Below are 13,893 nucleotides of genomic sequence, written 5' to 3'. Positions count from 1 at the left end.
AAAAAAAACTAATTTTAAATGGTATGAGAATTTAACACAAAATCATAAAGGAGGAAAAGAACAAAAAAAAGATGTAAGACAGGAAACAAATAGTAAAACGGAAGACAAATCCAGTCATATTAATAATTATACTAAATCTGAATGGACTAAATCTTCCAATCAAAAAGCAGAGATATTCCAACTTGATAAAGCCAAATTCAAAAGACTACATTTTATATTATTCTATTTATATTACATGTTCAGAAAAGGCAACTTTGTAGAGACATAAAGCAGACTGGTTCTCTAGGGCTAGAGACAGTAGTGATAATTGACAGCAACAGGCATAAGAGAACTTTCTGAAGTGATGGAGGAACAACTCATACATTTACTTAAAAAAATTTTTAATTATACTCACAATTTTATAGTTATGTAAATTTTAACCAATTAAATTTAAAAATTACAGTGCAATACCACTAATACCCAAAGTCTCTAAAATGAAAATTCTGATTGTGGACAAAGAGAGCAATTGGAATCTGATATAATACTGGAAGATATGTAAATTGGTTAAATCACCTTGGCAATTCGAATTTAGGCACACTCAATAAACCAGCAATTCCAATCTTAGATACATACTCAATAGAAATGCACATATGTATGCGCCAAAAGTCATGTACAAGAATTTTCATAGTAGCACTATTCATTATATGCCCAAATAGTAAACAACCAAAATGTACATCAACAGATATAAAACTAAATTATGGTTTATTCATACAATGGAACTATACTCACAACATGGATAAATCTTACAATAATTTCATTTATATTTAAATCAGAATAGTTACCCTTGGGAAAAATGCAGTGGTAGCTTCTGGAGGGCTGGTAATGTTTCTTGTTCTCTGGGTGCTGACCAAATGGATGTGTCTCCTTTGCATTGTTCAATTAATTTTTCACGCCTTTTTTTTTTTTTAATTCTCCCCCCACCCCCACTTCCACCCCTGATTTAGGGATGTTGCTGTCTCTCCTTAAGAACTGGATCTCTGAAGGTGGGGCATCTCCTCCCATGTGCTTGTGGTGCACATCTGGGGCTTGGCATACCCAGGGGGCCTGGTGCACCCCGGGTATGGGCCATGGCTCTGCTGGGGCTCAAACCCAGGACCTTCTACGTGTAAAGCAGACATGCTAACCACTACTCTATGGAACCACTTCCCAAATTTTTCACACTTCGGATGTGCATTTATTTTTTATGAACATTATGCATCAATAAAATATTTACTAAAATAGAAAAAATGGAGTTATGGAAGACTACTTGAAGGTAATATAGGCAATAAGGTTTTTTGAATAATTATTCTAATGCTTATGCTCTAAACATCCTACTTAGGAGCATGGCATAGGGCATGGTATGTGATATAAGCTCTAATAAATAAATATATAGCTAACATTACCCCAAATTCTGAAAGGCAGAATGACAGTGCAACCTTTTTTTTTTTTTTTAGATATATTAAAAGGTTATGAAGGTAGTAAAAATACTGTATTGGCACATAGATGAAAAGGAAGATGGAAAACCCCTATTAGATATCGTATTAGTTTGCTAGAGCAGCCATAACAAAATAACAGACCAGGGTAAACAAGATATTTATTTTCTCAAAGTTCTGGAGACTAGAAGTCCAAAATCAAGGTGTTAGCAGGTTTGGTTTCTTCCGTGGCCTCCCACCCTAGATTGCAGATGGCTATCTTCTTGCTGTATCCTCACATGGTCTTTCCTCTGTGCTCACACCTGTGTCCATTATTTCTTCTTATAAAGACACCAGTCATTGGAAAAAGGCCCACCCATATGGCCTCATTATACCTTAATATTACTCTTTAAAGGCCCTATTTCCAAATACAGTCACATTCTGAGGTAATGGGGGTTAGGATATCAACATGTTGATGTGTATAAATGATGGAAGCAATGCAAAATCATTTATTAATTTAATTTTGGATAATTTGGAGAAAATTGGAGTAAATTTTAAGCATAACCCTCCTTCCAGCAAATAATTGTCCAAAATGTTCATGGTTTTGGAGAAATCCCAGTAGGAAAAACCTGTAGGAATATTTATCAAATTTCTAAAGAATGAGAAAAAGTAGGAGTTCCTAAAATTTAAAAGGGGTAAGGATGAGGAGAAATCACACAGAAAACAGTAGTTGGTTTAACTACATAGAGTAAAAACTTCTCATGTGCAAAAAATTTGAGAAACAAAGGGGTGAAAAAATAGTAATAATAAACCATTATTTGTTACAAAAGCTTATACAGATAATAAAAGTTCTTATATTCAGGGTTGAAAGAAGTAATTAGGAATAAAGAAAAATGTAAAAGCATTTTACAAAAATGTGAAGCAAAGTAGGAACATGATCAATATCAATTGTGTAATCATATTAAGAGATTTGTGTATGAATGTGTGTTTAAAACACTTGCAAATGGCTACAATCCATTACCGCTCAGGGGTGAAGAAACTGCATGGGTTAAAGCAACTCCACCTTTGTGTCTGAAGCCACCCAGTTCTTGGCAACCTCTCCCCACAAGAATCCTGCTTCCTGAAAGTGGAGGCAGCAAGGGCTTGGGGCTGTTTTGCACAAATTGGTAATGGAAAAACAAGCCAGCACGTGCAGGACACCTGTGCAGACCCCAGGGGAAAAGCAGACAGCTGACTTGGAGGTCAGATGCTTTCCTGGGCTAAGCTGCCCAGTACTCCGACTCTTTGGCGAATCACAGCGCCAGCACAATGAATGCTGATCACCTTATTTCATACTGGAATATCCACACATGTGCATGAAGGGAAGGTTCCACTCTAAGAAAACCCACCCTCGGTGCTACTCAAGGACCAAACCAGAAGCTTCAAAATGAGAGCCTCAAAGAATCATTAACCTTACCCATGAGCTTGTTAGAAATGCAAAATAATGGGCCCAATGTACTGAACTAGAATCACTTAAGGAGCCTAGGAAATTGTTTTAGCAAGTTCTCAAGGTGATTTGTTCCACACGTTAAAGTTTGAGAACAAAATGATGCCTGATTCTGACCCTAAAATCATAAAAGGGTTAGTAGTTTCAAAGTGGTAGAAATTAAGAAACAAAAATAGAACCACTACAAATCAGGCCTTTTACCCACGTCGCACAGCAAGACAAGAATAAACAATCTTTTGTAAATTTGCTTAATTTTAAGTGAGAAAAGATCTTTATGCCATTGGACAAAAAGGAAATTCATTTCTTTACTAGAACAGCACTATAAACTCACGTTTGCATCAAAATAATCAAACCACTACCCATTACGACAAAGGAAAAAAGAATGCAGAGATTTAAGGATTCTTTCTTCTCTCGAACTTTAGTAGTAGAAGCAGGGCTGTTCTCCTAACGTTCCTGACAATACTTATGCAACAGCATGCTGGGGAGTCTGGAGACCTGCCGCACGGGCCTTCAAGAACTCCTCAAGTTGTTTCATCTTCTCAGCTGGATAAGGAAAAATGCAAAAATGCTTGCTGTTTCAAATTACTCTGTCATTGAGGGATGGGAAAGGTGCTGGCAACATCATTTCTCAGAGTGGAAGCTCTGAATTTGGGATCTGGAAATAGTGGGTAACCAAACTGAAGCTGGCATGGGAAGTGACAGGCCTGAATGCATCAGACCCCAGTTTATTCTCCCAAGGTCCTACTTTGACTCCTCTCACAAAGCGATGCCCAGGGACTGTGTGCGGCATACTGGAGTTGGGAAACTGCAAAAACTACTGGGGAGATGAGAGAGGATAAAAGGATGTCAAATACGGCCAGGTGGTTCACCTGTGGCTCCCTACACATGCAGGTTGTCAAAAACCTTCACCTCGGGCACGATATTGCCGGTGCCTTGATGCCAGGCTCAGAAGCACGCTCTTCACCCGATTTTGTACACGCGGCTGGCCGAAAATGGTGATTTCAACGAAGTTTCCAGAGTTTACTTTGTCCACCATCAACAAGACCTGATTCATCCACTCCATTTCCGGAATTATGGCTCGGTCTGGGCCTAAACACGAAGAGAGACACTCAGAGAGGCAGCATGGTCGAAGGTCTGGAGGAGCTAGAATCGAAGGGAATGTCAACTGGGGAAGGGAAGAGCTAGAAGCTGGCATCACGGCGCCAAAAGTGGCCTCTGAACTGGGAAAGCCTGTAGAGAGCTGCTCTGTCGGGCCTCTCTCGGACTGGAGGGGGCTGGGCCACCCGCGCCCCCAGGCTCGCTTACCAAAGATCGAGTCTGCCAACCATGCCTCCAAGTAAAACACCAATGGGTCTCTCAGTTCCTGCACAGGAAACCACCACGGCCGGGTGCGAAGCCGTGGCGGTGGAAGTGGTAGCCTCAACAGCCCATCCCGGGACTCGGCGGGCGTGCATCCATGCCCCTGGCCCACATCACCTGCGTGGTCCGCCATGCTAAGAGGCCAAGAGAGAGGCCCACGCAGCTCTGACGAAACTCCAGCGAGCAGCGAAGCCCGAGCCCCCTTTTACGGTTTCCGGCCAGCCCCGCCCTTTCCTGCGGCATCCGGTGGCCCTTTGGGGCAAGCTACCCCATTTGACAGCGGGCACTCAAGCCTGGCGGCGTCGCGAGGTACTTGCTGTTGTGCGTCTAGCCGCAGGATTTCCTCTTCGACCTTGAATTAGTGTTTATTTGAGCTCCAACTGGATCTCAGAGGCTCTCTGTGGTCTTCTCCGCTGAATAAGGTATCAGTCTCAAAGCCCGTTCCCTGTACAAAGCTAACAGTGTGGTTTGAATTGGCGACTTTGTTAACTGAGAAAGAATCACTTTCAGTGCCTAGGTTAAGGTTTCTATGTTACCTACCTTTCAGAGGTAGGTAGGTAAATCAGGCCGAGGGCAGACTTATCGAATCTACATTTTTCTCTCTTCTACTTCCTGTTATGTTCTGCCTCTGGTTTGTTACCATTTCTAAATCATTCAAGAATGTTTTCAATTTAAAATATAAACGTCAAAGGTGTTCATTACAGAAAACGTTGCAAGTATAGACAAACCTTGTCTGTTTCCAGTGTCCTAAAACACCTAATGTTGATAGACGTTTCTTACCAATGTTCTTAGTTTTAGTTAAAATTTTAAATTATGAAAGATTTCACACATTCAAAAAAAGTTATAGAAAACTCATGTACAACCCCCACACACCATCCCCAATTAACAAGATGTTAAGATTTCCCCACATTTGCCTCACTTCTCTCTTCTTTAAAATAGGTATCACTGAAACATCTTTCCTTTCCCTCTCCACAGGAAATCATTGTCCTGAAGCTGGTGTATATCATCCCATACACGTTCTTATACTTTTTCTAGTATATTTCTAGAAATATTATATGGTAGTTGTTTTAGATTAGATAGCATCTGCTGTACAAACAATTTTGTTCTTACAACTAGCTATAATGTGTTTCTTTTAAAAATCTTTTTAATGGAAAATGTTTATCATTTACATAAGGGGGATAGTATTAATATACTGAATTCCCTCATCCACATCATCTAGGCTTCAACAGTTATCCATAGATAATCTCTTGAGACATGTTAAATTAAACTTTAGTGGATATTTTTGTTTCTTCAATTTAATATTAAAATTCAACATAATAATACATGTACATTGTAAAAAAAAGTCTTGAAGATATAAATATGTGAAAGTTCTCATGAAGTTGAGTTAAAAAAAAAAGTTTTTCTAGATCATTTATGCAAAATTACAAGAAATGACTTTTTGCAGTTAGGGATGCCTAGAGAAGGAGACCATGAAGAGCTCAGCTTACCTGGGGGGGAGAGAGAGAGAGAGAGAAAGAGAGAGATAGAGAGTGAGTTAGAGTTGCCAGGTGTCTGAGTAGCCAATCAAAGCAACAAGCCAAAAAGGAAAGAGTCTCCAGCTCCCTTCGCCTTGTACCATGGGCCGGAATGCATTCGCGGTGGTCTGGCAACATGATTGTTTTCACAGAGCCAGTCTCAAGGGCTTTCTTGGTCTCCTCAGGTCAGAGCAGACCAGCACAGGGGAGAAGAGCAACCAGATTAGAATTAGAAGTATGTAGTTTGACATTTAAAATAGGCACATGACTGCCACATCCCACACCCCTCATGCTGGCAGGACCCTAACTCTTCCCACTTTAGGAACTTGGTCGTCTGTCCATGTTCTGGATGCGTTGACACTAAGGGATTCTCCCGGAGATTAAGAGGCTCAGGAGTAGGGGCTAAGGGCTCTCCGGAAGGAACAAGAAGGGGATGAACAGATCTGTCCTGGCATTCAAACATATTTGCACAGAGACCTGGTCCCGGGCCCCAAGATCGTCACTTCAGGCCTGGCGGTGTCGACTCTCGAACCCCAAAACTCTCGACCAACACTTGGAAGACCCGTTCTATCCGTCCCCTGAGCAGCATCGATCCGTAGATTGTCATCTCCATGATGTCTTTGAAGCACGAGTCTACTTGGAACAGAGTGTTGAACTGACACTCTATTTTGGTGAGGCAGACCCCACCCCGGCCTGTGCGGGGGGGGGGAAAGAAGATGCTCAGGTCCAGAGAGCTCAGGTCCACGAGGCCAGGAAGAAGGTGCCATTGTCGCTTATAGGAGGTCCCAGTGGCGCCAGTAGCGGCGAGAGGATGCAGTTAGGAGGGAGCAGGGGGCCAACGCAGCACCAGAGTGGGCCCACCACGGGTCACTCGGGACGCACATTTTCTCATCAAATGCATCTACCTTGACGTGGACCAAGGCCGGGTTCTTAAAATATTTCGGCTCTACAGAGCTCAATTTGCTCTGGCCCCTTTCTCATTTTGATCTCTGGCCAGTGTCAGGACCAGCGCACAAACCCTGCGGCCCAGAGAAGCAACCTAAGACCGTAGGACAAGTGAGCTGCTAACCTCAGCCGACTTCGGCTTAGGGAATCGCCGCATCTCGGCTTCCAAGTTCTGCGGAATACTCTCTCCATCATACCCCCAGGCCTGTGGAAGGGTTGCGTGTCCCTCTGAGTCCGTGAAAGATTTCCCAGCACCTTGGCTGCCGAAGTTTGGGGGGCGGAGAAGTGAGAACTTGGTGGGTCTTCCAGCCGCCCCAGGAGGTAAGCTCTGCCTTTCCGGGATGTGATTCTGGTCTTTGACTGCCTAGTGGGAGGTTCCCCTTGGCAGAACCGCAATCCACTCTGGAAAAAAACTGCCTAAGGATGAAGTGGCCATACCAGGCGCTTGCGGCTTGTTTGTGAGGGAGACTAACTGCCATGCGCCTCCAACAAGTGAGTCATTTGTGTGGGGCTTTATCTCTAAGGATCCCCATAAAGTAACTGGATGCTACCGTATCCACACCAAGAAACTGAACCTGGGAGAACTGAACAACTGAACAACTCACACGAAAAATTCATTAGAAGTATGTAAATACCGGGTAAAATAGAAATATTTGCCTACAGCAGTGTAGTTAAATCTCTTGATTGGGTTAAGGTTTTAAATGTTTATTGCTTCAGAGACATAGCCAAATCTTGCTTTCCTGAAGGTGTGTCCTACACAATGATATTTGTGTTTTTTCAGAAAGCTTTATTTGAAGATGAGAAGGGGGTGTTCTGGGGACAGAGTCACCCATTCCCAGGTGACTTTCAGGACTCTGCAATATGCTTTCCCCTATTTGAGGACTTTTCCTACCTCATGTTTAATTCTCTTGTCCAATGTTCACTTTATTTTACTTTTCCTTAACTATCAACTCTTAATGTGATACAAAATTTCAAGCATTTAAAACTTCACTTAAGAAATTATTTATGGCCTGTTTTACTTGTCCTGGAGGTAGGGAGGATTGCTTTTTTTCTAAAGATATGTTTACTTCATGGTTCTTTTATTTCCATTTTTAAAGACTTAAAGCATTTAACACAAGACTCTAGAGTGCAAGTTTGACATGTATAATTAACCATACATATAAAAATACAACTTAAATATTATCAAAACTCTAACTTTTATACTCAAAGTATTCATCAAGTATGAAAGAAGATTAAAAATACTAAATATGAAAGACTTCAACAAAACGGCAGATTAAAACACACAGTATCCATCAGGCACCCTGCAAAAATCTATAAATTCCTGAACAACACCCAAAGAATCTAAGCACCAGGAGGAAAAACAGACCTAAGGTTTAATTTGTTTGAGAAAAGGGTTTGTTGAGAGAACTGAAGGTACTTTCCTGAACTCACCCATCTCTTTAAAGGCAGGAACTAGTGCTCCCCGCCTTGAAATTACCTTTTTCTAACCCTGCATTCACATGTTTTCCTATTTAACCCAAAGTGGGGGCAGGGGGGTGGGGCGGGGGTGTCTCCAGAGTACTTTAGATCTGGGAAGAGAAAATAGTGGTGTAGCTGAATTGTGATTCTTTTAACCTCACCTCCACTGCCTTTTCAAGGAAATTGGCTGTTAGTGGGCCATCTTCCTGTGTCCTTGTCTCTTCTCTCATCTTTCCAAGTGAAGGATGAAGATTTTGAGATCTCAGATTTTGAGAAGCTGGATCCTTGTGGACCATCAGAGATGTGAAAGAATCTTGCTTTCATTCTCCAATTTGAACCATTTCATCTGACAGTCTTTATATTCTGTGTTATGAGGGTGTGGGGTATTTCCTCATAAATTATTTTTGATTAATTAACTTTGATTTCCAGGAAACATTTGTTATATTTGTGCTTTAAATTTCATGTTGCTTGCTTCTAATTCATGCTTACAAAACAATACTTTTACTTATATCGATCGTGTCCCTTTATTACCCTTCCAGAGTAGAAGCCTGTAACTTGGCTATTTTCTTACTGTTTTTTTGCTCACTTTATTCTTTTGAAATCTTTTTTTTTTTTAACTTTCTTTTAATAGAAAAAAATTTCCTAGCGTTTCTCTTTAGTCTTGATCTCAGTAGTGACCTAGTATTTCATTCTCCTTTCTTTACACCCTCCTTTACCTCTTTCCCAGATCTGCGGCAGAAGCGGACTTGGGTCAGAGCCACCCTCCTCTGCCGATCTCCCCCAACTGCGCTGTAGGTCGCCCAAACTCCCTTCTTGGATCTACGTTCTTCTCTCACACAGGCCTCAACCTTGAGTAGGTACGAATAATCGAGAAAGTCACTGGGACTCGGCTCAGACTGGACATAAACTCCCTCTTGGAGCTGGTTGAAGTTATGGTCCAAAGATTGAGGATGCGCAGGAACAGGGCGGGATGGGTGATCCATGCCCTGGCCAGGTAGTGCTCCCCAAGAATGCGGGCAGAGCTCCTGGAGTTCGGCTTCCTTCCCACCCCAGGCTAGGTCCTGGGTCTAACTGGGATAAATGATTGGGTCAGGGCCGACCTATCCATTAGACGCAGTAGACACAGTGTGTGGAAACCACAAAAATACTTTTAATTAAAAATATTTTTAACCAGAAAAGAAGCATTAAATAACGAATCTAGTCTGTTTCGTATTCATTTTTATACCAAAACTGTGGTATTATACACCCAGTCTCACTTTGTGTTGAGGTAGGATTCAGATTCAGGAAAGGTCCTGGCATCCTAGGATTTTCTCACTAGAGGCTGCTACAGACGATCCTCTTGGCTTCCATCAGTATTTCCTTCTCTGCCTCTGAAAGGGAAAACAACTGTATTTGCGGTAGTTCACGAAGGCACGCACAATCTCGGCTTGTCGCGAATCCCTCATACACTGTAAGTGGAACCAGAGGGAGCCTGTCCCCGCTCTTGTTTCTTGGGACTGAGTTTGGGCACTTGGTGGGAACGCTTTGAGTCTGGGAGGTAAGGAGACAGAGGGACACACCAATTTCTCCCCTTCCAGCTTACCTTGCTGCTAGGTCTTTGGGGCCTTAATGACTGAGATTTCCCTTGACAGCGAAGATGTGACTCGGACTCTGGAAAGCTCCTGAGACAATGAGTAAAGACGAATAGGGCTCCCTACCCAAGCCTGAGCCCAGGTCTGTGCGGTCTCTGCTCCTCGTCTTTAAACTCGCCCAGCCTCCCCAAGCCCGCAGCAGTGCTGCTTTCTTCTGCAAAGGATAATGGACTGAATGTTTCCTTTTCTAGCGGTCGGAAGGTCAGGATCGTGCCCTTGGGGGCCAGAGTTCTTACTTGCAGCAGGATCTCGGTCAACTGCTGGAAGTGCGGGATTTGGTGCTTTGGTTGTGAGCTGGGGGTAGGGGTGGGGTCTGCTGAGTTTGGCCGAGCTGGGCGGGGTGCGAGACCTGATTGTACCGTCTCTGGCCTGGAGGAGGGGGAGTGCGCCTGGGCCTGGAGGAGGGCGGCCGCCAACCACACACTCACCAAAGATCTTTTCCACCTACTCTATGGATAGATAGGTCAAACACTACCAGTTTTCCAGGTACTCTTCTTAGAAACAGTCGGGAAGGCTGCTCAGACCCATGTGTACCGGGCCTGTGAATACAGGTCAATCTTCCCTCTCTTTCTTCTGGGGCGAGGCCACCGCCCTGTCCTGGTTGAAAGCTGGACGCCACAGCCCATTGGAAACCGGGAAGCTCTCGGTGCGGCCCCGACACGTTTTGGTGCCGTAGGCTTACATGGTACTCCGGGCTGCGGGATCCCGCAGCCTAGTGCTGCAGGTCAGAACCCGGAGCGCCCAGGCGGCTGGGGATGTGCTGAAGGCACGCCTACCGCGGGCTGGTGAGCCTCGCGGCCCGCAGCACCTGGAGGCTTCCCCGACCACATCTCAGCGCAAGCGCGGGACCCGACAGGCGGCCCTGGGAGCCTCGACCCTGGCTGTGAGGGATCTGCGGCAGCGGCCAGATACACTGGTCTTAAAGGCCAGGACGGATTTCCAAGTCCTTCTTTCCTCTCAGCCCACAGGAGCCAGATCAGCACATCTCACCTTCGACGTAGAGTAATGTGACACAGTGAGGACTCACATTCTCATTTTTGGACCTCCAAGGGCAAAGTAATCAAAAGAAATTCGGACTGCCTGTTTGCTTAGATAGGTTGGAAGTTATTGAGAGCAGGATGAAGTCTTATGCCTCTGCGTATTCCTGGCACCTGATATGGCACCTGGCACAAAAACGTTATTTTAAGGAATAGAGAAATGTGGATTTCAGTTCTAATTTTGCCACTTATTGGATTTGTGACTTTGAGCAGTTTATCTAACTTCTCTGTTCCTCATTTGTAAGATGTGAACAATAAAAATAGTAATACTTGTGGGATTGTTCAGGAAATTAAGTAAGTTGAATATATACAAAGAGCTCAGAAAAATCTCTGGCTTGTAGTATTTTCCTAGTTCAATAAAAGTTATTTCCATTATACAGCACGATGTACATGTACATTTAGACTGTCTCTGACATTCAGCGGCCAACCATAACTAGTTACTCTAATTCTGGCTCCTCCTCCACTCCTTCTTTTCCCCTTTTTCTGCACTTTCCCCCACCCCATCACTTACTAGATATATGTGTGACCTTGGGCAAGATGTCTAACTTTTCAGTTCTTTAGTTTTCATCTATAAATTGGGGATAGCGATAATAGTACCTCCATCCTAGAGTCGTGAAGATTATATAAATTAATTAATACATATAAGACCTTAATTGTGCCAAGCATAAACCACAGGTAAAGGGCACTACTGTAAAGAACAAGGGCAACAAATAGAAAACAGTAACAAATATGGCAGATGTACACTCCACTATATCAGTAATCGCTTTAACATTAATGGTCAAAGTGCACCAATTAAAAGTCAGAGACTCAGAATAGATCAAAAAACAAGATCCGACATATGTTGTTTACACGAAGCCTATATTAAATATAAAGACATGCAGTTGTCTAGGAAAGACCGTACTATAATGTGACTACTGCAAGGTGGATCCAGGCCAGAAGGGAAGTTGCTTTTGGAACCCCACCACCACCACCACTCCTAGACTCTCAGATTGTAATTAATGTTTATTTCTGACAGAAATCAGCATTCCTTCTTTGCCACCTGTCATATGCCCATATATTGTCCTGACCTGATCAAGCATGTAAAGTAATTTTCTCTACCTGGCAGCATTCACAGACTAGTACCCTTGACTATCCTCCCCTTTACCCTATGTAATTCTTAGGAATCCATTTTGTCTTACATGCCTCCTATGTAAGTTTCCCTTATCAAACTCTATTAGTTGCCACACTAAGTGGCCTGCTTCGTTCTTCAGCCTCTCTTTGCCCTCTGCTGAGATTTCTGGTCTCAGGGCTTTTTGCTAGGTCTGTATGTTTTTCTTTCCAAGGTTTTAGTTACTAGCGGTCAACAGCAGTCCAAAAATATTAAATAGAAAATTCCATTTATAATAAACAATTCATAAGTTTTCAATCATGTACCATTTCGAGTAGTATGATTAAAACTCAAGTTGTCCTGCTCCATCTGCTTAATATAAATCATCCCTTTGTCCAGTGTATTCACACTGTATACACTACCTTCCTGTTAGTCACTAAGTAGTAATCTCAGTTATAAGATTGGCTGTCATGGTATTGATATCAAGTAACCCTTATTTTGTCTTCAAGTAAGCCTTGTTTTATTTAATGATGGCCCCCAAACCAAATAACTTGTATTGCATATATTGTTACAATTGTTCTATTTTATTATTTGTTATTGTTGTTAATCTCTTAATGTACCTAGTTTAAAAAACTTTATTATAGGTATGTATATATAAAAAATATATATAGTTTGGTATTATCCTCAGTTTCAGGCATTCACTGGGGGTCTTTGAGCATAAGGGAGGACTGCTATAGATTAAAAGTTAAAGGATGGAGAAAGATATACCATGATAAGATTAATTAAAAGCTGGAGTAACTATATTAATTTAAACACAGCTAACTTCATAGCAAGGAAAATTAAAATGATAAAGGGCTAAATTCTCCAAGAAGCCGTAACAGTCCTTAACATGTATCTAACAACAGAGCATCAAAATATGTGAGGCTAAACTGATGGAACTACAAAGAGAGATAGGTGAAGTCATTATTATTGTTGGAGACCTCAGCACCCTGCTATCTAAAATAGACTAATCTAGCTGGCAGAAAATCAGTAACGACATAGTTGAACTCAACAGCACCATCAATCAACTAGATATAATTGACATCTATGGACTACTTCATCCAACTACAGCAGAATACACATTTTTCTTAAGCCCACATGGAATATTCACCAAGACAGATCATATGCTGGGTCTTAAAACACACCTTAACAAATTTAAAAGAATAGAAATCACATAATACCTGTTAAAATTGATGACAGAGACCTTAACCTGGATATAAATCAGGAGGGCCTATGGAAAGAGCTATTACACTCCATGTCATAGAGTCTCATAGGAAATCTATGTTTATAATATAGCTCTATGGTTGTAATAGCCCCTCACCTTAACCTCCTCTTCCACTCTATAAAGTACTTCCTTTATCTTTCTCCAGTTCAGTTCATGCATGTGGCTCACCATGTCTGCACTGAATTGAAATCCATCCTTTTTCCTGAATAAATCCTTTTGATGATGGAATGTCTAATTGATTTTATTTTATGGTCGACAATGTTCTCAGACCACAATAGAATTGAACTAGCAATCACCAGAAGGATAGCTGAAAAATACTTCTAAATAACACATTGGTCAAATAAATCTCAAGACAAATTAAAAGATAGTTTGAACTAAAAGAAAATGAAAACAACTTAAAATTTGTGGGATATAGTAAAAAACAGCGCTTAGAGGGAAATGTATAGCATTGAATGAGTATATTAGAAAAGAAGAAAGATCTAAAATCAATCATCTAAGTTTCTACTTTAGTAAGCTAGAAAAAGAAGAGAAAATTAAATCCAAAGTAAGCAGAAGAAAATAAAAATTAGAGCAGAAACCAATGAAATTGAACACAGGAAATCAGTAGAGAAAATCAGCCAAAAGCTGGTTCTTTTAAAAAATAAAATTAAATCAATAAACCTCAATACAGGCTAAGAAAAAA

The 13,893-nt window shown here is 41.8% G+C and overlaps 1 protein-coding gene across 2 annotated transcripts; it reads right to left on the bottom strand.

Moving 5' to 3' along the window:
• Positions 1-1,720: 1,720 nt before the first annotated feature.
• Positions 1,721-5,716, bottom strand: OOEP (oocyte-expressed protein homolog). Of its 2 annotated transcripts, XM_039852881.1 has the most exons (3): positions 4,222-5,716; positions 3,826-4,005; positions 1,721-3,459 (listed from the first exon to the last, which is right to left on the bottom strand). In XM_039852881.1, exons 1-3 carry the CDS (start codon positions 4,406-4,408, stop codon positions 3,380-3,382), a joined length of 447 nt encoding a protein of 148 aa, XP_039708815.1. In that variant the 5' UTR covers positions 4,409-5,716; the 3' UTR covers positions 1,721-3,379. The 2 variants fall into 2 exon arrangements, 1 of the variants encoding a protein (XP_039708815.1); XR_005650696.1 differs by lacking the exon at positions 4,222-5,716 and having other exon boundaries at positions 3,786-4,004.
• Positions 5,717-13,893: the final 8,177 nt, after the last annotated feature.

The sequence above is a fragment of the Pteropus medius genome, unplaced genomic scaffold, assembly GCF_902729225.1.
Source record: "Pteropus medius unplaced genomic scaffold, Ma_sr-lr_union100, whole genome shotgun sequence".
In the NCBI taxonomy this organism is placed as follows: domain Eukaryota; kingdom Metazoa; phylum Chordata; class Mammalia; order Chiroptera; family Pteropodidae; genus Pteropus; species Pteropus medius.
This window is presented reverse-complemented; position numbering and strand designations above follow the sequence as displayed.